The following is a 24,374-nucleotide window of genomic DNA, read 5'->3' as shown; positions in this document are numbered from 1 at the left end:
CTCTAGCTGATATATTTGTCGTGAGAGAACATCAACTGGATTAGTATTAAAAATCAATTTTACTTTACTGTTAAGTCTCAGTTGCACATTTTTTAATGCTTGACGAGTTTTTTATCTTGCTGGATCATCTTCAGATCTGCGTTACTGCATCAGCAACCTATTTTGTGTGTGTGTGTGTGTGTGTGTGTGTGTGTGTGTGTGTGAGAGAGAGAGAGAGAGAGAGAGAGAGAGAGAGAGAGAGAGAATGCTCTAATGTAGCGTTCTGACATACACTATGGTTTACTAATGCAACTGCATAGACCAGATAATGATCCAGGGAGATAGAAACATATATATATATATATATATATATATATATATATATATATATATATATATATATATTAGTTATAATAGCGGGAAACATTCCACGTAGGAAAAATATATCTAAAAAAGAAGATGATGTGACTTACCAAATGAAAGTGCTGGCAGGTCGACAGACACACAAACATACACACAAAATTCAAACTTTCGCAACAAACTGTTGCTTCATCAGGAAAGAGGGAAGGAGAGGGAGAGACGAAAGGATGTGGGTTTTAAGGGAGAGGGTAAGGAGTCATTCCAATCCCGGGAGCGGAAAGACTTACCTTAGGGGGAAAAAAGGACGGGTATACACTAGAGCGCGCGCGCGCGCTCGCCCCCCCCCCCCCCCCCCCCACACACACACACACACACACACACACACACACACACACACACACACACACACACACACACACACATCTATCCACACATATACAGACACAAGCAGACATATTTAAAGACAAAGAGTTTGGGCAGAGATGTCAGTCGAGGCAGAAGTGCAGGGGCAAAGATGTTGTTGAATGACAGGTGAGGTATGAGTGGCGGCAACTTGAAATTAGCAGAGATTGAGGCCTGGTGGATAACGGGAAGAGAGGATATAATGAAGAGCAAGTTCCCATCTCCGGAGTTCGGATAGGTTGGTGTTAGTGGGAAGTATCCAGATAACCCGGACGGTGTAACACTGTGCCAAGATGTGCTGGCCGTGCACGAAGGCATGTTTAGCCACAGGGTGATCCTCATTACCAACAAACACTGTCTGCTTGTGTCCATTCATGCGAATGGACAGTTTGTTGCTGGTCATTCCCACATAGAATGCGTCACAGTGTAGGCAGGTCAGTTGGTAGATCACGTGGGTGCTTTCACACGTGGCTCTGCCTTTGATCGTGTACACCTTCCGGGTTACAGGACTGGAGTAGGTGGTGGTGGTGGGAGGGTGCATGGGACAGGTTTTACACTGGGGGCGGTTACAAGGGTAGGAGCCAGAGGGTAGGGAAGGTGGTTTGGGGATTTCATAGGGATGAACTAAGAGGTTACGAAGGTTAGGTGGATGGCAGAAAGACACTCTTGGTGGAGTTGGGAGGATTTCATGAAGGATGGATCTCATTTCAGGGCAGGATTTGAGGAAGTCGTATCCCTGCTGGAGAGCCACATTCAGAATCTGATCCAGTCCCGGAAAGTATTCTGTCACAAGTGGGGCACTTTTGTGGTTCTTCTGTGGGAGGTTCTCGATTTGAGGGGATGAGGAAGTGGCTCTGGTTATTTGCTTCTGTACCAGGTCGGGAGGGTAGTTGCGGGATGCGAAAGCTGTTGTCAGGTTGTTGGCGTAATGCTTCAGGGATTCCGGACTGGAGCAGATTCGTTTGCCACAAAGACCTAGGCTGTAGGGAAGGGACCGTTTGATGTGGAATGGGTGGCAGCCGTCATAATGGAGATACTGTTGCTTGTTGATGGGTTTGATGTGGACGGACGTGTGAAGCTGGCCATTGGACAGGTGGAGGTCAACATCAAGGAAACTGGCATGGGATTTGGAGTAGGACCAGGTGAATCTGATGGAACCAAAGGAGTTGAGGTTGGAGAGGAAATTCTGGAGTTCTTCTTCACTGTGAGTCCAGATCATGAAGATGTCATCAATAAATCTGTACCAAACTTTGGGTTGGCAGGCCTGGGTAACCAAGAAGGCTTCCTCTAAGCGACCCATGAATAGGTTGGCGTACGAAGGGGCCATCCTGGTACCCATGGCTGTTCCCTTTAATTGTTGGTACGTCTGGCCTTCAAAAGTGAAGAAGTTGTGGGTCAGGATGAAGCTGGCTAAGGTAATGAAGAAAGAGGTTTTAGGTAGGGTGGCAAGTGATCGGCGTGAAAGGAAGTGCTCCATCGCAGCGAGGCCCTGGACGTGCGGGATATTTGTGTATAAGGAAGTGGCATCAATTGTTACAAGGATGGTTTCTGGGGGTAACGGATTGGGTAAGGATTCCAGGCGTTCGAGAAAGTGGTTGGTGTCTTTGATGAAGGATGGGGGACTGCACGTAATGGGTTGAAGGTGTTGATCTACGTAGGCAGAGATACGTTCTGTGGGGGCTTAGTAACCAGCTACAATGGGGCAGCCGGGATGATTGGGTTTGTGAATTTTAGGAAGAAGGTAGAAGGTAGGGGTGTGGGGTGTCGGTGGGGTCAGGAGGTTGATGGAGTCAGGTGAAAGGTTTTGTAGGGGGCCTAAGGTTCTGAGGATTCCTTGAAGCTCCGCCTGGACGTCAGGAATGGGATTACCTTGGCAAACTTTGTATGTGGTGTTGTCTGAAAGCTGACGCAGTCGCTCAGCCACATACTCCCGACGATCAAGTACCACGGTCGTGGAACCTTTGTCCGCCGGAAGAATGACGATGGACCGGTCAGCCTTCAGATCACCGATAGCCTGGCCTTCAGCAGTGGTGATGTTGGGAGTAAGATTAAGGTTTTTTAAGAAGGATTGAGAGGCAAGGCTGGAAGTCAGAAATTCCTGGAAGGTTTGGAGAGGGTGATTTTGAGGAAGAGGAGGTGGGTCCTGCTGTGACGGAGGACGGAACTTTTCCAGGCAGGGTTCAATTTGGATAGTGTCTTGGGGAGTTGGATCATTAGGGGTAGGATTAGGATCATTTTTCTTCGTGGCAAAGTGATACTTCCAGCAGAGAGTACGAGTGTAGGACAGTAAATCTTTGACGAGGGCTGTTTGGTTGAATCTGGGAGTGGGGCTGAAGGTGAGGCCTTTGGATAGGACAGAGGTTTCGGATTGGGAGAGAGGTTTGGAGGAAAGGTTAACTACTGAATTAAGGTGTTGTGGTGCCAGATTGTGTTGATTGGAATTTTGAGGTTTTGGAGGGAGTGGAGCTGGAAGTGGGAGACTGAGTAGATGGGAGAGACTGGGTTTGTGTGCAATGAGAGGTGGTTGAGGTTTGCTGGAAAGGTTGTGAAGGGTGAGTGAGTTGCCTTTCCGGAGGTGGGAAACCAGGAGATTGGATAGTTTTTTGAGGTGAAGGGTGGCATGCTGTTCTAATTTGTGGTTGGCCTGTAGGAGGATGCTCTGAATAGCCGGTGTGGATGTGGGAGAGGAAAGATTGAGGACTTTTATTAAGGATAGGAGTTGACGGGTGTGTTCATTGGCTGAGTTGATGTGTAGGTGAAGGATTAGGTGGGTGAGGGAAATGAATTGTTCAGTTTGGAACTGGTATAGGGACTGATGGAAAGAAGGGTTGCAGCCAGAGATGGGAACTTTAAGTGTGAGGCCTTTGGGGGTTATGCCAAATGTCAGACAAGCCTGAGAAAATAAAATATGCAAGCGTAATCTGGCTAGGGTGAAGGCATGTTTGCGGAGGAAATGTAAATAAAACTTAATGGGGTCGTTGTGGGGGTGTTGTGAGGGTGACATGGTATTAGAAGGTGGAAAGTGTAACATGAGGTTGAAATGAAAATGAAAGATAAAAATATATGTGGAGAGATAAGGGTGAGCTAGAAAGTAACTGGAGATCTGGTATGAAAAAAGGCGAAAAAGTGTTGGTTAAGTTGATCCTGTGGTGAACTTGGGTTGGTAGACAGCGATGTGCATGAAGGTTAGGTGGTTGTGTTGCCGCTGAAACACGTTAAAGGACGGAGAAATTCGGGAAAATTTCGAAAAACGTGTAAATGTATTAAAAGGAGCGGTGTTGTGGTGAAAGATCAAAGGCAGAGCCACGTGTGAAAGCAACCACGTGATCTACCAACTGTCCTGCCTACACTGTGACGCATTCTATGTGGGAATGACCAGCAACAAACTGTCCATTCGCATGAATGGACACAGGCAGACAGTGTTTGTTGGTAATGAGGATCACCCTGTGGTTAAACATGCCTTGGTGCACGGCCAGCACATCTGGGCACAGTGTTACACCATCCGGGTTATCTAGATACTTCCCACTAACACCAACCTATCCAAACTCCGGAGATGGGAACTTGCTCTTCAATATATCCTCTCTTCCCGTTATCCACCAGGCCTCAATCTCCGCTAATTTCAAGTTGCCGCCACTTATACCTCACCTGTCATTCAACAACATCTTTGCCCCTGCACTTCTGCCTCGACTGACATCTCTGCCCAAACTCTTTGTCTTTAAATATGTCTGCTTGTGTCAGTATATGTGTGGATGGATATGTGTGTGTGTGCGAGTGTATACCCATCCTTTTTTCCCCCTAAGGTAAGTCTTTCCGCTCCCGGGATTGGAATGACTCCTTACCCTCTCCCTTAAAACCCACATCCTTTCGTCTCTCCCTCTCCTTCCCTCTTTCCTGATGAAGCAACAGTTTGTTGCGAAAGCTTGAATTTTGTGTGTATGTTTGTGTGTCTGTCAACCTGCCAGCACTTTCATTTGGTAAGTCACATCATCTTTGTTTTTAGATATATTTTTCCTACGTGGAATGTTTCCCTCTATTATAATCATATATATATATATATATATATATATAGACACACACACAATTGAGGCAGAAGAGCAGAAGAATAAATGTGGATTGCTTTAAAGTGCAAACACCATCTTCTTGTGGAAGTTTTCGTAGCATTCAAGAGACTTACAGTGAAGGCAAGCTTTTTAGTAATATATATGTATATACACACCACCTAGCACCATCACATCCTGTCAACACTGTGTGAGTGGGCTTCCTGGCCTCTTTACCCAATCCAGAATTTCCTGTCTCTCAGATTCCGGGTCCAGAAGGATATGACTGTGGGTTTCACTGTCACTACGTGTGGATGACCTTTGTCAGCATTACAGCATTGCACATTGCAGAGTGCCAGCTATGGGGGCCCATACAGAAAGTACATAACTGGGCCCACTCCTATTAAGCTTCTACAAAGCTTTGATTTTATCCTGCTTGGACTGTTGATGTGTTGCCTTAGGCTCAGCAGTGCTGCCAGTAATGAATGTTTTAGACCCTGTCCACTGCAGTGGTGTGTAGTTGGAAACTGGAATCTTCTGTATGATGCCAGTAGAGTGCCCTGGTTGGAAGCTGGCATATCACCACTGAGAGTTAGACACCATCAACTCTTGGTGATCTATGCTGACACAATCAATCAGGTTCCTACTCATCTGTGTTACTCACCTGTGTTACTCAGCTGTGTTTCGCAACTAACAGTTCAGACTTCTTACAAATCTCCCAAATATGATTAGACCAGTAGTGTAAGATTTGAGAGACAGTGTGAGGGTTCTCCAGCTGTCCCCTTATGTGTATGTTCCCCATGGCACACCCCTGTGGTATGTACCCAGTCCTGTGAATTGGTTAGACCTCTTTTGGGGCCTTAAGAAAAATGCTGATTCCACCATTCTCAGATACAAGTTCCATTCCCCATGAGTACCCAAATTCAACATCTGTTTACACTGATGATTCGAAAGTCATGATCTTGCTGGTAAAATAACTTAAGAAGCAACAACAAGAGGCAAACTTGAACTAGGAGTATCAGGCAAAGACTTAAGATTGCAATTGCAACATTAGATTTTGAAAACCTGAGATATGGAATAGCAGATCACCACATGCCTCAAGCTGTGGGCAATCACAGTGACTACAGAGACATAGCATAATTCTCTCCAGGCCTCCATGAAAGATGCCATCAAACACTGTGCTGACTGTGTATCTGCCACTCCAGACTTACCCTCTTATGTCAAGAGGACTCCCCCCACTGAAGCTGAGGTAATCATCTCATGATAGCATGTATTCTCAGTGTGTGCTCGTGGTTGATAACAAAGTTGTATGTTTCCTGAGGGAAAGTTGATTTTATGACAAAATATAATGCATCTCCACATTCAGTATTGGGTGGATGTGGGAGAGAGTACCTCATGTGTGCCCCAAGTGACCTCAACTTACTTTTCCCTTTTGCACTGCCATGCAAATTTTTATGTAGTCTGAGACATAAGACATGACAGCTGCAGAATCTAAGGCTGAGTCACCACCTAAAGGCAACAATAAAACTAGCCACTCTCAGAATTCGAAGTCCAGTCATCTGCACTACCTGGCAACACTGTAAGATGCAGATGTGTCTGGAGGAAGTGTTATCTTCCACTTGAGCTGTGCAGTGGCCAATGTACAAGCAAAGCTGTGAGTTTGTGCCCTCATTCCTGTATTTTTGGCTGTCTGCTAAAGGTGGATAATCAAAGGTAATTTATTTCACTTTCTGACCCAACAGTAATAGCAAAACCTTCCATGAAGGAGCTCATGGCTCTTTCAAGATGAGAACAGTTTATACACGGTAGTCTCGTAATTTGGAAATTGGAGTAGACGCATAAAGAAGTCCAGTTAAGGAATTATATAGTGCCACAATTTCATAGAGAAAACTGTGCATTCACAAAAACCAAAAATTATGTTGGAAGGAGCACAAGAGGCTCACATGTGCAATATCAAAAGTTATTCACTGTTACTCTAAGGCATGATGGAAGTTGCGAGAGGGCTTAAGATGTAGAAGTTTTCTAAAGTCTTCCATATTGATTGGCTGATGAAAGCTCTGTCTTCCTTAGAGACTGGAAACGAGACCAAATACTGCATTTACTTCACAGCACAACCACAATGTCTCAGATGTAAAGAAGAGCTGCTGCAGTTCTCTCCCCTATATTGCCCCATTGGTTAGTAGGAAAGATAAATTGCAACATAAAACATGAGATTAGGTGCTGTTTCTGCATGGAATGACCTGCCTGGGCTCAAATACATAAACTAGTAACCCAAAACCACACCTTTAGTGAAAATCACTCAGATTACTCAATGGAAATGACAAGGAAATATCAGGTGGTTGTATTCATGTTGGGTCGGGTGGAGACTTGAGATGAATACAACTAATTATTACACCAGGAAAGTTTACGGAGCCACAAATATTTAGTGAATTTAACAGGGTATTTCCATACTACCCAGGAAGTAATTCCAATGGTCACACAGTTGCCGAGCACATTCTCTGTTGATGCCGTGGTTCAATTATTCTACCAGCATGAAGAGTACATTTCACCAGCCAGTGTGTTCTTTGATCAGGTGTTGAAGTGCCTACAGCTTGCATCTGACGGATGCAGCTGCTGAGGGCCAGAATACCAAAATTACATGTAAAGTAGTTTTATTCTCATTTCTGTAACTAGGTTTAGGGTGTAGTTACTAATAATCAGATTCACCAACTGCAAACTAAACATTGTAAATCAATAACTGTCAAAATTAATTTTGTTGCTGTGTGTTAAGTGCACAGGTAACTGAAAAGTTATTTCACCAGGTGCTATGCACATGTCCAGATGATGTCCAGTGGTTATACTATAAATACCAATGAGTAGGTAGCATGTCTTTTCATCATTACAGACTTAGAAAATGTTTTTCTAAGAATAGTTGTGGTGGTTATTTATGTATTGGTTTTTATATATTATGAAAAGTTGAAGTTAATGTTATTTTGCCTGCTTCACAACTGGAAAATTCTTCACATCAATGACTCAGTTGTGGTACTCCTCGCAGTTAGTTTGCCCGACGTGGTGTTTTATATAAAAAGACGCCACCAACAAACAAAATTCCATTTATATATATATATATAAAAAAAAATAAAGATGATGTGACTTACCAAACGAAAGCACTGGCACGTCGATACACACACAAACATACACACAAAATTCTAGCTTTCGCAACCAACGGTTGCCTCGTTAGGAAAGAGGGAAGGAGAGGGAAAGACGAAAGGATTTGGGTTTTAAGGGAGAGGGTAAGGAGTCATTCCAATCCCGGGACTGGAAAGACTTACCTTAGGGGGAAAAAGGATGGCTATACACTCGCGCACACACCCACATATCCATCCACACATATACAGACACAAGCAGACAAAATGTCTGCTTGTGTCTGTGTATGTGCGGATGTGTGTGTGTGTGTGTGTGTGTGTGTGTGTGTGTGTGTGTGTGTGAGATATATAGAGGGAAACATTCCACGTGGGAAAAATATATCTAAAAACAAAGATGATGTGACTTACGAAACGAAAGCGCTGGCAGGTCGATAGACACACAAAATTCAAGCTTTCGCAACCAACGGTTGCTTCATCAGGAAAGAGGGAAGGAGAGGGAAAGACAAAAGGATGTGGGTTTTAAGGGAGAAGGTAAGGAGTCATTCCAATTCCGGGAGCGGAAAGACTTACCTTAGGGGGAAAAAAGGACAGGTATACACTCGCGCACACACACACACTCACACGCTTATCCATCCGCACATACACAGACACAAGCAAACAAAATGTCTGTGTATGTGCGGATGGGTGTGTGTGTGTGTGTGTGTGTGTGTGTGTGTGTGTGTGTGTGTGTGTGTGTGGGCGCGCGCGCCAGTGTATACCTGTCCTTTTTTCCTCCTAAGGTAAGTCTTTCCACTCCCGGGATTGGAATGACTCCTTACCCTCTCCCTTAAAACCCACATCCTTTCGTCTTTCCCTCTCCTTCCCTCTTTCCTGATGACTGACGAAGCAACCGTTGGTTACGAAAGCTAGAATTTTGTGTGTATGTTTGTGTTTGTTTGTGTGTCTATCGACGTGCCAGCGCTTTCGTTTGGTAAGTCACATCATCTTTGTTTTAAATTATTTTTATGTTTGTGAAAATACAAGGCTAAGGAGATTCTCACAATTTCGTTAAGCGGGATTAGGAAAAAATTACTGAAACAGTTTACTCAAATATGATTCAATATTGAAAATATTGGCTACTTTTACTGTTTCAAGGGAAGAATCGCTAATCAAGAGAAATCTTCTACATTTACATTTATTTTTACTTGTGAAAATTAGCGAATATTAAAATATTTATTATGACTCTGGACCATTATCATTTAGAACACTGGTGCTGACCTCTGCACCAATGTTCCCCTATAAAATTTGCATAAAGACATTAATTTTGCTGCTTCATGAATATAGGAGCTGGTACATTAAAAAAAAAAATACCCAGAGATTGCAATTACTTTTCCAGATCATATTACTTGATTAGAGTCTTTATTATTTTTCTGAGATAATATTTGTTTTATTACAATGTCAGTTTTGGTATATTTGTGGAGTTCTTCCATATCATTTTATCCAGTTATGTGGTGTATCGCCAAATGGTGTCGTTAACACCATCCCTGAAAACAGGAAGTGAAACAGAAAGAGAACAGCATTAATTTCAAAGTCATGAACATTCTTGGAGATGCGTCATAAGTTACAAATAAAGTGAAGATTCACATCAAGAATGGCTGAAGAAGCAAGCTCAGGAAGCTGTTGAGAAAATGACACCAGCAAGTTTACGCAGTGCAAGTTACATTCCAGCTTCTGCTAACATCCAGTGCAAACGTCCAGTGTTTCCATTCTGCCAGCTCCATCATTCAAAAAGTAGTGAAGAAAGTATACAAAAAGCACCTATGAACTAATAAATGAGAATATGACAATGTTTATTGAAGTTTGATAAACTTCAACTGTCATCTGACAGTTATGGAAAGCTCCTTTTTTTATGAACACAGCACTGCAGTACGAAGTCAAGGGTTTATTTAGAATCGGTTATCTAATTTCATTGTGATCATTCTAAATTACAGCAGAGCAGGAAGAGAAGGAGGAGGAGGAGGAAGAGGAGACAGCGGTGGTGAAAAACATCCAATGTTAAATATAATTTTCTAGTGAGATTTGAATCTGTGGCTACAACAGCCATACTGCACAGCAAGTGAGGCATTGACACTGTGAAAATTCTCTGATTGCTGTAGTAGTGGCTAAGGGAAAAAGAGAGAGAAATCATAGTTTACTCATAAAATAACTTTCTTGTAGTTAAAAAATTAAATTTCTAACTTACTGTCACTTATTATGGAAAATTATTCTGACCATTTCATCAGACTTAAAATTATATATATAGTGAACTTAGTCAACAGACTTCCTCACCTGGAGCTCAGCTGCCACGTGTATATATAATCTGCATGTGCATGTGTGTTCTTATGAACATATTTATGTTATTATTGTGTAAAAGAAATTCAGTGACGTCCTTTCCTTAGTCATTGTTTCATGATGATGTCAAACCATGTCACACACGTGTATCATAATTTATTTAGTCTAATAACTAACAGTATGTATATTTCAGAACAGTGAAAGTAGGAATGCAGCAAGCTGATCATTTCCCTTGCTGTAACATATAGAACCTATGTAGTGACACATTTCAGTTACAGTGGGTAGTAATATTTGTTCTATAATCATCTGCAGAATTTGTGTAGTTACAACAGTGAACTCTGTTGTCACTTTTGTATAATCAGCAGCTTTTAACTCAGTATGGTGTTTGTTAAGTCAGATTATTGAAACTGATACACAGAGCTCACACAATCTCCGACAGGGACAGTCTCCAACAAGAATTGGACCATCTGAAGATCGTGTTTCAGAGGAACGGTTACAAGGAAGGGCAAATTTGGAAGGCTCTACATCCCACACACCTGCAGCACTGGCGGAAACTGAGGATGAACCTCAGGAGGCGGCAGCCTTGGATATTATTCCATTTTGTGGGGCCTTATCCGGAAAAATTGGACGCATTTTATGTAAACACCAAGTGAAAACCATCTTCCATCCTCCAAGCAAAACCAAGAGCCTTCTTGGTAGTGTCACAACAACCTTGGTTTACATAAATCAGGAGTTTATCAGATACCTTGCCAGTGCGGTAGTGTATACATAGGTCAAACCATTCGTACGATTGAGGACCGATGCCCAGAACATCAACGGCACACTAGACTGCAACAGCCCAGTAAGTCGGCAATCGCTGAGTATTGCCTGTCGGAACTCCACAGCATGGATTATGACCAAACTGAAATCCTGACACAGACTTTCAAATACTGGGACTGTGTCATCAAAGAAGCCATAGAGATCAGAGTAAAGGAGCCACAACTAAATCGTGACAGCGGTTACATCCTTAGCAAGGTGTGGGAACATGCGATCACCTGGATTAAGAAGAAAAAGGATATTTCCCAGAGTGTACCAACGTCGGGGGAGGAGGGAAGAATAACGAAAATGGTGTCGGCAGACCCTCCTGAATGAGGAGACCTAGGACGCAGCGCCCAGATGGTGGGAGAACGGATGCTGTACCTGGACCGCATGCAGGGCATGGACCACACCGACTCATAGGGAGGAGCAGGAGGGGGTTTATACTATATATACCTGGCGCCGCCCCACCAACGGTCACTAAATCAGCGCACCTGATGATGGCAACGTGGTCGATTGCCAAAATATTGTGTCCTATGCACACTCATACCAGGCTGTTCACCCGACATTTATTTAGTCATAAAATATGCCTGGAGAAATTAAAGAATCACATCACATACCTCTTCGGGCAGGAGATGTATCGCAGCATGAAAAGGTTCAACAAGCTGCATCATCGGAGAATTTGTCTATTGAGTTCTTTTGTTTTTCTTATGAAATGCCAAGAAGAACATGTGGTACTGAATTTTGCTAAGGTCAAGCATCACATCAACTCAGCGGCGGCCAGAAGAATCAAGAAATGTGCCACCCTAGCTTTGGTACGAGAGAGAGCTCGCTTCACGCGGTGGCGCTTCGATACTACCAACAAAGAACTCCTACAGTTACATCTACAACTGGCCAACCGGTTCAACCCCTGTACGTGGGATTGGGTTGATGGTGTCACATGGGCCACAGCAGACTCAACCCAGAGGGAGTCAGCCAAACGACAGGCATCCAAGTGTGAACGTATATCGGAGAAACAACCTTCTGATGGCTGTGGAAAGACCATCATCAATCTCACTAACAAGGAACTGGATGATGACGCTATTTCGGTTGTTAAGAAAGGATTGAATTTCGCTCCAACTCCTAAAGATGTACCCATTGCTGACATGATTAGCACAGTGGAACAAACAGCTGCTCGACTTCCACCTGAAGCTGCTGAAGAAGTTCGTTGCGAAACCTGCAGAGCTCTAACCAAAACAAAACTGATGAAACCAAACATTACCTACAGGGAGAGTGCCACCATACGGGAGCTAAGAGAAGATCCGGACATGGTTATATTATCTGCAGACAAGGGCAACACAACAGTGATCCTATCCCGACAGGATTATGCTGAGAAGATGCGGGGCCTACTAGGTGACAGTGCATATCGCAAGCTTGACACCAATCCTACCAAGAGGGTCAAGGGGAAGACTCTGGTGCTTCTCAAGGATTCCGGCTACTATGAGCAGACAGGAGGAGTAGCCGCGGGGAGTCCATTCTCACCTGTTGTCGCAAATATGTACATGGAACATTTCGAGGCGGAAGCTCTTGAATCAGCACATCAGAAACCCATCTGTTTCTTTAGATATGTGGATGATACCATTGTTATCTGGCCACATGGAAGAGAGAAACTGGCAGACTTCCTCACACATTTCAACTCCAGGCACGAGAATATTAAGTTCATCATGGAGATCGAAACAGATGGGATGCTCCCTTTCCTAGATGTTTTGATTAGAAGACGAGCTGACAGCACTTTGGGCCACAGCATGTATAGGAAGAAGACGCATACCGGTTTGTACCTACATGTGGTTAGCTGTGACCACCCAGCACAAAAGACTGGTGTGCTCAAAACTTTGTACACAGAGCTCACACCATCTCCGACAGGGACAGTCTCCAACAAGAATTGGACCATCTGAAGACCATGTTTCGGCGGAACGGTTACAAGGAAGGGCAAATTCGGAAGGCTCTACATCCCACGCCTGCAGCACCGGCGGAAACTGAGGATGAACCTCAGGAGGCGGCGGCCTTGGCTATTATTCCATTTTGTGGGGCCTTATCCGGAAAAATTTGACGCATTTTACGTAAACACCAAGTGAAAACCATCTTCCATCCTCCAAGCAAAACCAAGAGCCTTCTCGGTAGTGTCAAGGACAACCTTGGTTTACGTAAATCAGGGAAACAGCCCAGTAAGTAGCAATCGCTGAGCATTCCCAGCCGCCGTTGGGTAAACAGCTGCCAGCAGCAAGTCGTATACTCTTAGCTCACTTATATGTTACGCAGTTTAATTCTTAATTTCTTTGTATGTTTTTTGGGTACTTGCATTGTTTAATTTATAAATTTTGGGCATATTGTAGTATTTGAGAGTTGTAGCATCGCATTTTAGTACCTGAATAGTGTAAATTCGCGTAGTCGTCTGTCTTTTGTTTTTGTTTTGAACAGCCAGTGTCAGTTGGTCACAGCCAGTGTGCTCCCTGCCACCGTTGGATAAGCAGCTACCAGCAGCAAGTCGTATACTCGTAGCTCACTTATTTGTTACATAGTTTAATTCTTAATTTCTTTGCATGTTTTTGGGTATTTGCATTGTTTAATTCATAAATTTCGGGCGTATTATAGTATTTGAGAGTTGTAGCATCGCGTTTTAGTACCTGAATAGCTTAAAATCACGTAGTCTCCTTCTGCCGCCGAGCACTGTGTCAGCAGTGCGCAAGTAGCAGCATTACTGCATTCACTAGGCAATTTTGTATTTTAATAACCGTTTAAATTTTGGGTATAATTGTTTGTGCTCTCTGTAGATTAGTTCAGACGTTTTTTGCACTACAGTATTTAGCATGGATAGGGACTGCGACTGCTGTGTTAGGATGTGGGCTGAGTTGTCATCCCTTCGCTCGCAGCTTCAGGCAGTGTTGGCTTCGGTCACACAGCTTGAGGCTGTTGCCAATGGGCATCACTGTGGGGTCTCGATGGGCGTTTGTTGGGGATGGTCAGCTCATCCCATCCATCCCCTGATCGGACTACGGCTGTGGCTGCCCGGGATACTGCCCACATTGAGGCTGCCCTCACCCGTGGTAGAGTGGGAGGTTGTCTCGAGGTGTGGCAGGGGGCGAAAGACATTCCGGAGGGCTGAATGGAAGGCCTCTCCAGTTTGTCTGACGAACCGGTTTCAGGTTCTGTCTCCGGCTGATACTGATCTTCGGCTGGACATGGCTGCTTGTCCTGTACCAGAGGTTGCCCCTCAGTCTGCAAGATCCGGGCAGTCGCAGAGGGTGGGCTTACTGGTAGTTGGGAGCTCCAACGTCAGGTGCGTAATGGGGCCCCTTAGGGATATGGCAGCAAGAGAGAGGAAGAAAACCAATGTGCACTCCGTGTGCATACCAGGGGGAATCATTCCAGATGTGGAAAGGGTCCTTCCGGATGCCATGAAGGGTACAGGGTGCACCCATCTGCAGGTGGTCGCTCATGTCGGCACCAATGATGTGTGTCACTATGGATCGGAGGAAATCCTCTCTGGCTTCCGGCGGCTATCTGATTTGGTGAAGACTGCCACTCTCGCTAGCGGGATGAAAGCAGAGCTCACCATCTTTAGCATCGTCGACAGGACTGACTGCGGACCTTTGGTACAGAGCAAAGTGGAGGGTCTGAATCAGAGGCTGAGACGGTTCTGCGACCGCGTGGGCTGAAGATTCCTCGACTTGCGCCATAGTGTGGTGGGGTTTCGGGTTCCGCTGGATAGGTCAAGAGTCCACTACACACAGCAGGCGGCTACACGGGTAGCAGGGGTTGTGTGGCGTGGACTGGGCAGTTTTTTAGGTTAGATGGCCTCGGGCAAGTACAGAACGGGCAACAGCCTCAAAGTCAGGACATGCGGGGACCAAGCAGTAATTGGTATTGTAATTGTAAACTGTCAAAGCTGCGTTGGTAAAGTACCGGAACTTCAAGCGCTGATAGAAAGCACTGAAACTGAAATCGTTATAGGTACGGAAAGCTGGCTGAAGCCAGAGATAAATTCTGCCGAAATTTTTACAAAGGCACAGACGGTGTTTAGAAAGGATAGATTGCATGCAACCGGTGGTGGAGTGTTTGTCGCTGTTAGTAATAGTTTATCCTGTAGTGAAATAGAAGTGGATACTGCCTGTGAATTATTATGGGTGGAGGTTATACTCAACAACCGAGCTAGGTTAATAATTGGCTCCTTTTACTGACCTCCTGACTCTGCAGAACGACTGAGAGAAAATCTGGAATACATTTCACATAAATTTCCTCAGCATGTTATAGTCTTAGGTGGAGATTTCAATTTACCAGGTATGGGACACTCAGATGTTTAGGACAGGTGATAGGGACAGAGCATCGAGTGACATTATACTGAGTGCACTATCCGAAAATTACCTTGAGCAATTAAACAGAGAACCGACTTGTGGAGATAATAGCTTGGACCTACTGATAACAAACAGACCCGAACTTTTTAACTCTGTAAGCGCAGAACAAGGAATCAGTGATCATAAGGCCATTGCAGCATCCCTGAATATGGAAGTAAATAGGAATATAAAAAAAGGGAGGAAGGTTTATCTGTTTAGCAAGAGTAATAGAAGGCAGATTTCAGACTACCTAACAGATCAAAACGAAAATTTCTGTTCCGACACTGAAAATGTTGAGTGTTTATGGAAAAAGTTCAAGGCAGTCGTAAAATGCGTTTTAGACATGTACATGACGAATAAAACTGTGAGGGATGGGAAAAACCCACCGTGGTTCAACAACAAAGTTAGGAAACCACTGCGAAAGCATAGAGAGCTACACTGCAAGTTTAAATGCAGCCAAAACCTCTCAGACAAACAGAAGCTAAACGATGTCAAAGTTAGTGTAGGGAGGGCTATGCGTGAAGTGTTCAGTGAATTCGAAAGTAAAATTCTATGTACTGACTTGACAGAAAATCCTAGGAAGTTCTGGTCTTACGTTAAATCAGTAAGTGGCTCGAAACAGCATATCCAGACACTCTGGAATTATGATGGCCTTGAAACAGAGAATGACTCACATAAAGCTGAAATACTAAACACCTTTTTCCGAAGCTGTTTCACAGAGGAAGACCGCACTGCAGTTCCTTCTCTAAATCCTCGCACAAACGAAAAAATGGCTGACATCAAAATAAGTGTCCAAGGAATAGAAAAGCAACTGGAATCACTCAACAGAGGAAAGTCCACTGGACCTGACGAGATACCAATTCGATTCTACACAGAATACGCGAAAGAACTTGCCCCCCTTCTAACAGCCGTGTACCGCAAGTCTCTAGAGGAACAGAAGGTTCCAAATGATTGTAAAATAGCACAGGTAGTCCCAGTCTTCAAGAAGGGTCGTCGAGCAGATGCGCAAAACTATAGACCTATATCTCTGACATTGATCTGTTGTAGAATTTTAGAACATCTTTTCTGCTCGCGTATCATGTCATTTCTGGAAACCCAGAGTCTACTCTGTAGGAATCAACATGGATTCCGGAAACAGCGATTGTGTGAGACCCAACTCACTTTATTTGTTCATGAGACCCAGAAAATATTAGATACAGCCTCCCAGATAGATGCCATTTTCCTTGACTTCCGGAAGGCGTTCGATACAGTTCCGCACTGTCGCCTGATAAACAAAGTGAGAGCCTACGGAATATCAGACCGGCTGTATGGCTGGATTGAAGAGTTTCCCCCTTTTCCCTTCCCTTTCCAGTTTACATAATATGTATCACAGCTGTGGCTTCCACATGGTGTCAATTCTTTCGGACATGTCCAAAAGAAGAGACACACACAGTCATGTAAATGAATATGACTCCTTACACTTGAAATCTGTTATTTTTCCATATAACATTTAATACACTGAAGACTTTTCTTTTTTATAATGTTTTCTCATGGTGTCAGTGCAGACGGGAGAGGAGGAGCCATGGGGGTACATCTCCTGCCAAAGTTCATGTTGCAGAGAAGCTTTTATCCTCCAGTTACTCTACCTTTACATGTGTATGTCAAATGCTTGTATTGCCGATTCTCTGCTTGTTATTCTCTTTAAGTCATTTCTTGTGCCAGCACCACAAGTGTTGACCCAACTCTGTACTGCTTTCCTTGCAAAATTGCACTGTTGGCTTGTTGATTGTGAGGATAAAGGTGCTAATAAACACTGTTCAGCCACTTACAAACCCTAATCATCTTCATCTTTGCTTCATCAATGATCATTAACTTAGTCAGCATCGTTTTGTGTTCATAAACAAGTTGGAATCCACAAATAAAAAATTCAGTATATGTTAGTACAATATAAATAAAAACAGTGACCACAACTACCAAAGATTCATGGGTATACAGAACAATGTCATATATTTTGAGCAGTGAATTGTTGGGAAAAGAATAGTATTGTAGTCATGTACATATAGTAATTACTGGTATTTCCCAACAAAAGTTGGGTTTGCAGATCGTGGAAACTAGTAAAGAGAAGAGCAATGTGGTAGAACACAAATGCAATGATACATCAACTATGGACTTTTTGTTGTAAAATTTGTATGTTGTCAGACAATTCTATAAATTTTAGAATGAGGCACTCAAAATGTAATAGTATAATAATAAGGCAAGGTACTGCCTCAAACATCCCGAAAACTTTTAGTCTTGTTGATTTTGGTTACAAAACAGGTAGAAACTATTAATTGTAGGATAATAGGAAAGAAATGGATTCATCACCACAGCTGATACTTAGCCTGTGGAAGTTCTTCTCATTTTGTGAAACCACATTTCTCTTTAAATTAAATGAAACAACAAGTTTACTGTTACCAGTCACCGTTTTATTTTTCCACGACGCGTTTCGAAGGTTTAAACCTCCATCATCGGGTGGATTTACATTAGTTAGTATTACATATGTGTGTATGTTGTGTTACGACATTTGGAGGAACTTGTGGCACTGCCTAGTGGAGAAACAAGACACTATTTCAGAATATGGTTTTGGATAACTTTTGACAAAAAATTAAACGGATATTTAATGGTAAACTTTAATAAGTAAACTAGAGTACCTCCAGTGGTCACAGGTTCCTTTTTCTGTCGTAACACTTCACATGTATACTGCCACATTTGTAAACAAATATGGCGTCTGGAATCAGCTGGGTGCAAGGTTCGTACAGCAGAAGAGAAGACATAATCGCAAAGTGCAAAGAATATACATTGTAACAACATTATTACAGAATAATCGTTTAAACCATTTGGAGGTGTTTGTTTTGAGGTGTCAAATATGTGTGTGTGTACTTCAGGTGGTATATAAATCCAATTTTGAAAGGTTAAAACAGCTAAACATTCGTACTCGTTTATGCAATCAGGTGAAATGTTAAAATGGCTTAAACTTCATACTTGCTAATAACAATTAGGTAAAATGTTATAGGCTTCAATTACAATGATCATATTGGCTACCACTGGAGTTTACTTATTAAAGTTTACCATTAAATATCCGTTTAATTTTTTGTCAAAAGTTATCCAAAACCATATTCTGAAATAGTGTCTTGTTTCTCCACTAGGCAGTGCCACAAGTTCCTCCAAATGTCGTAACACAACATACACACATACGTAATACTAACTAATGTAAATCCACCCGATGATGGAGGTTTAAACCTTCGAAACGCGTCGTGGAAAAAATAAAACGGCGACTGGTAACAGTAAACTTGTTGTTTCATTTAATGTCAGTAACAGTCACGGTAAAGCCTAACCTAAAAATGTTCGCATTTAAACATATCTCTTTGTTGTTCTTTGTAATATTGGATTTACTTTTTAATTTATGTAAAGCTGAATTGCCCTTGATAATCAGTTGGACAATTTTCCTTTTTACTAATTACCATTAATAGTTTGAATAACCTCCACATAAAGTATTGAAACTTCAATTATTACTGTTATTCATAACATCAGCTTTTATGATGTGATTTTATATAACATAGCATTAATGGTATAACAATGAAAATATCAATTTTTGACAGTATAATGTAATAGGATTGATAAAAAATCTACACATCAAGTGGCGGCAGGAGACCATGCAAAAAAAAAGGTTTTGTGTATGCAAGCTTTTGGAGCCAGTGGCTCCTTCTGGAAGAAATGTTGAAGGGGAAGGAAGAGGGGTGAAGGAAAAGGATTGGAGAGGTTTTAAAAAAAAGGTAGAGTTTGGGAAAGTCGTCTAGAATCTTATGTGGTGCAGTCCTCGGCAGTGTCTTTCCTTCTCATCCCGTCCAGTGAGTTTCTCTTGCCCTGGGGTTCTATGTGACTTTCCTGAATTATACATCTTTTTCTAAACCACTCCAGTCCCTTTCCTTAAGCCGTCTTCCTTCCCCGTCAACCCTTCTTCGGGAAGAAGAAGCCACTGGCTCCAAAAGCTTGCATATGCAAAAACTTTTTTTGTATATGTGTTCTCCAGCCACTGCTTGGTGAAAAGATTTTTTTTATCTATCCAATTACATTATAAAGTTATTGGTAGTAACAGAAATATTAATATTCGCAGATTTAAAAAAAGTACTTTTATTTATTGATACTATTCATTTTTAACATTTATGAATATCTCTTGCCATCTTATTTGTCTGCAAGTAAGATTAAATCCCTATTTCTACAGTCACACAACATCATAAAAATTTCAAGCTCATGTGTTGCAGGTTCTCGCATACATTTCTTCTAGTCATAGCATTTCTTCATACTACTTCAGCTTTGTACATCATTCCGTGCCTAACTGCCATTCCCATTACACTTATTACAGTCGCTCTTTGTTCTTCAACTGCTGCTGAACCATTGTCAGTTGTGATGTCTACCTGCTGACTCTTGGCTCCGTGCAATATGCGTCTTATTATGCTACTTTTGGACAATATAAATGTGCCATTTGTCTTGGCTCATTTAGAAGAGTTTCAGTGAGTGTTTAAAGACTTGCAATGTTCCAATTTTAAATGTTCAAATTTTAGTGTGTTCAGATTAGAGTTGGCTGTCTTCTTTCCCTGTGAACTTCAGTACCTGAAATTAAATTACATTCTGACCGTGCTGATGCAGTCCAAGCAAACTTCTTTCCAATGCAATTGTGTTTGAGCTGGTATCAGATAAGCTTCAACAACATTTCAAGTTCCTATAAATGAACAAGTAGTATTTATTCTGTCACCATTTCCATGTATTGCATCCCAATATATAAGAGGCAGTCAAATGAAAATCAGACAAATGAAAAAAAGTAAGTAAACTGTTTATTATTTTGAAAATAATCACCATAACTGTTAATATGAGTGCATACAGTAAGTAATGCAGCACTTTTTTGCTGAAAGTAGATTGATTTTACTCAAGATTTCAATAAACCATATTATTCTCCATTCTTTTGGCTACAAAACTTTATTGTTCAACATAATCTTCGTTCAAAGTGACAGCCTTAGGCCACCTTACTTGGGAAGTCCTGTATGCTCCCATGGTACCACTCTACAGTTTGACATTGGAGTCAGTGGACGAGTGTGTCCACACTACCAGCAGGGATGTCCAGTTGGGCATCAATGTGTTTGACTGTGATCCATCCGTCACCTTGAATGTGTGTCTGCACATTCTAACATTGCAGGAATCACAGCTGTGTGCTGCCGCTGACACGTTGGAGATCGGACATGTTTGTGCAACCTTGTTGTGATGTTGAGACACCTCATCCAATGACTCACTATGCTTTTGCTCACTACCAGATCTCTGTAGACATTTTGCTATTGCCTATGAATATCTGCAATGCTTTGGTTTTTTGCCAAAGAAACTCAGTGAGAGCTCTCTGTTTGGAACACACCTCGATTACAGATGTCATTTTGAAGGCTATGTATAGTATTGCCAGCTATCAGACCTTCATGAAACTATAGGGGTTGAAGTGGGAATATTCCCCGATGTCCCACATCTTCCACTCCCCTTCCCAACCAAAACTGGCTGAGAAAAAAAATGTGTTGCATTACTTACTGAACACTTCCCATATATTTCTCTCACTGTGAGACAAGTGGTCAATGCCTTCAAGTAAAAATATTGGTGGTTTCCAGAATGAGATTTTCACCCTGCAGTGGAGTGTGCGCTGATATGAAACTTCCTGGCAGATTAAAACTGTGTGCCGGACTGAGACTCGAACTCAGGACCTTTGCCTTTCATGGGCAAGTGCTCTACCAACTGAGCTACCCAAGCACGACTCACTCCCCGTCCTCACAGCTTTACTCCTGCCAGTACCTCGTCTCCTACCTTCCAAACTTTGCAGAAGCTCTCCTGCGAACCTTACCCACGAAAGGCAAAGGTCCCGAGTTCGAATCTTGGTCTGGCACACAGTTTTAATCTGCCAGGAAGTTTCATATCAGCGCACACTCCGCTGCAGGGTGAAAATCTCATTCTGGAAACATCCCCCAGGCTGTGGCTAAGCCATGTCTCCGCAATATCCTTTCTTTCAGGAGTGCTAGTTCTGTAAGGTTCGCAGGAGAGCTTCTGCAAACTTTGGAAGGTAGGAGACGAGGTACTGGCAGAAGTAAAGCTGTGAGGATGGGGCGTGAGTCGTGCTTGGGTAGCTCAGTTGGTAGAGCACTTGCCTGCGAAAGGCAAAGGTCCCGAGTTCGAGTCTCGGTCCGGCACACAGTTTTAATCTGCCAGGAAGTTTCATGTTGGTGGTTGCCTACAAAACCATGATTGTATCCAGACATCAGCTCTTTTTCTGAAGAAAATTGACAACAATGAATGTCTTGCTTCAGCACTCTGAAAACATGGAAATTTGGTGGGAAGACATCAGAACTGTGTGGAGGATGTAGAAGGGCTTCCCAGCAGATCTTCTGCTGCATATTCAAGACATCCTGCCAGCAGAATACCCTCCTACATGTTGCCAAGGTTGTTTCGAGTAAGCTGCAGAAGTTAGTGTAGGAAGCCCTTACATATCCTCCATAGAGCCCTGATCTTTCCCTATACAATTTACAAATTTTTCAAGTCCTTAAGACAGACATACGTGGCCTTCCATTAGCTTCAGATGAAGAGGTACATGTCCAGGTACAACCAAACTTCCATAGGCACCTTCATTTTTCCATGAAGACATTGACCATCTTGTCTCACAGTGTCGTAACAGTTAGGGCAATTACTTTTGAAATTATGAGCAGTTTACTTTCTTAGGGCAATTACTTTTGAAATTATGAACAGTTTACCTTCTTTTTTCCATCTGTCCATTTTCTTTTGGTTGCCCCTTGTACAATAACTTCTTGTGTTACAACATTACACAACATGGAACATTACTTGTATGAATATCTTGACCTAACATTACTATGAAGAACAACATTCTTTTGTTGTTCCCTGATGCCCTGGTGCAGTGTGCTACTTCAGACTCTGCTATGCAAAACAGATAAATAAAAGCCTCCAAAAAGTGAGAGACGTAAATTGCTGACCTCCCTCTGTAAAATTCTTCCTCAAATCATGTATTAGTTACACTTGCTTCACTCCATAATATAGAAGACAGTTACATCTGTAGCAGTGTATTCAGATCACAAAAACATCGTTTTACTGATATCAACACTGTGTTTTTGCTAGGTTACAAAATTTTTGCTCTCATAAAACTTCTAATTGAAAGAGCATCTGCGCCAAACATTATGTAAACTTAAACTGAATGCGTTACAAGTCAAATCAAAAGCTTGGAGGGGACACTTTAATGAAAACATAAGTATTAAGATGAATCACTTGTGATAAAGTTCTAAAACATGGCTCATGCCTGCTTACACCTGATACTTGTCAGACATGTTTATTGCACACTTGATGAAATAATAAAATAGTATATAGTTTCAGTTTAGATATGTCTTTCTGTTTGTTATTGAAAATAATTGCTTATTATAATTTTCCATTTTCACAGAAAACTTTGTTGTTGTTGTTGTTGTTGTTATTATTATTATTATTATTATTATTACTTATACTAAAATTTTGTTTCTTTAATCTAGCGGACTAGATGTTGCAGCCTTGCTTCGGACATTTGGTGCTAGTGATGTCGCTGCAGGGGCTAGCACTTTTGTCGTGGCCTATGCTGTTCATAAAGTTTGTGCTCCTGTGAGAATTGGCATAACACTAACAGCAGCTCCTTTCATTGTTCGCTATTTGAGGAGGATAGGTGTTCTTAAAGTTAAAACTGGGTGAACTAACTATTTCTATAAATGTTTAACATTCCTTTGCCACTTGCACTGAGAGAGGTTGACTGACAAATTACTAAATAAAGATGTTTTTTTTTGTGTTTGTGTGTCTTTGTTATTTTTACAGGTATGCAAAATAATTAAAATGGGTATCATATTGTAGTGTCTGTCAATAAAGGCAGTAATATATACAGTAAAATGATCATTCCAAAGTGTGATCCTTGATATTGGTAGTTAGTTTCCTTTTTCTGACTTTAATGTGTTTGTAGAAAGATGTTTGCTGTAATAATTTGATGTTACAGTATTTTCAGACACATCATTAAAATTCATATTGAGCTTGTTTATACTCTTTTGAATGTTGAAAAGTGTGCTGAATTGGAAGAAACACATGTAACTAAGTTTTTCATGTACACTGCAACACAAAAGTATGTAATCATCAGTGCATTCTTGCCTTTGTGATATTTGTAGTGCATCTTGATCAATACTAATACTATGGTGCTGTCAGTTCTTTTACTAAGACTATTCTTAGCTAGTATTGAATATGTAACTTGATACAAAGAAAACGCTTCATATGTTACTGCCACATTGGTTGCATTAGTTTGTTCATATAAAATTAATTGGAAATAGAGTATTTTTGCATGTTAATATTCTGGTGTATTTGTTTTCCCCTCCTTTGCTTCCATTTCAAATTAAAGCAGCAGCTGTTATCAAGCCACTTTACAAAAGTGAGATAAGAATAGTAATGGATTGCTTACCTACCTCATTTTTATCAACAACTTTTAAAAATAATTCAAGACACATGCGAGAGAATTTGTAATTATTTGGGAAAAGATAATATATTAGGGAATAATGAAAAGAGTAAATACTACAACTCATTCTACAGCGCTGTATAGTGAGGTGGTCCCCAATTACGATATACCTATGTGGAGGTGAGAGGCAAGGGAGGTGGAGGAGGGGGGGGGGGGGGGGGCTCACACATTCTTAATAAGCTCTGAAAAAAGACCTTGTCCAAAAGGTTAGCAACATTTTTCAGTTTTATTAATATGCTAATTGAGACAGCTGAAGAAAGTAAGTAAACTGTACATTATTTTAAAAGTAATTGCCATAACTATTAACACATTTATCCCACTGTGAGGCAACACAGCCATTGCCTTTATGGAAAAAAAGTTTTCAGTTGCCTTCAGAACTATGATTGTACCCAGGTGTGCACCTCTTCATCTGTAGCAGATCTCTCTCTCT

The 24,374-nt window shown here is 41.9% G+C and overlaps 1 protein-coding gene across 2 annotated transcripts in view; it reads left to right on the top strand.

Moving 5' to 3' along the window:
- Positions 1–23,780, top strand: part of LOC124798108 — a 58,251-nt gene extending 34,471 nt beyond the window's left edge. Inside the window, exon 3 of one of the 2 annotated variants that reach the window (XM_047261361.1) lies at positions 22,950–23,780. In XM_047261361.1, the coding sequence (XP_047117317.1) occupies positions 22,950–23,142 (193 nt within the window). In that variant the 3' untranslated portion in view covers positions 23,143–23,780. The remainder of the gene's footprint in view (positions 1–22,949) is intronic. The other variant, XM_047261363.1, reaches the window with a different exon arrangement.
- The last annotated feature ends 594 nt before the right edge of the window (positions 23,781–24,374 follow it).

This window comes from Schistocerca piceifrons, chromosome 5 (genome assembly GCF_021461385.2).
Source record: "Schistocerca piceifrons isolate TAMUIC-IGC-003096 chromosome 5, iqSchPice1.1, whole genome shotgun sequence".
Lineage (NCBI taxonomy): Eukaryota > Metazoa > Arthropoda > Insecta > Orthoptera > Acrididae > Schistocerca > Schistocerca piceifrons.
This window is presented reverse-complemented; position numbering and strand designations above follow the sequence as displayed.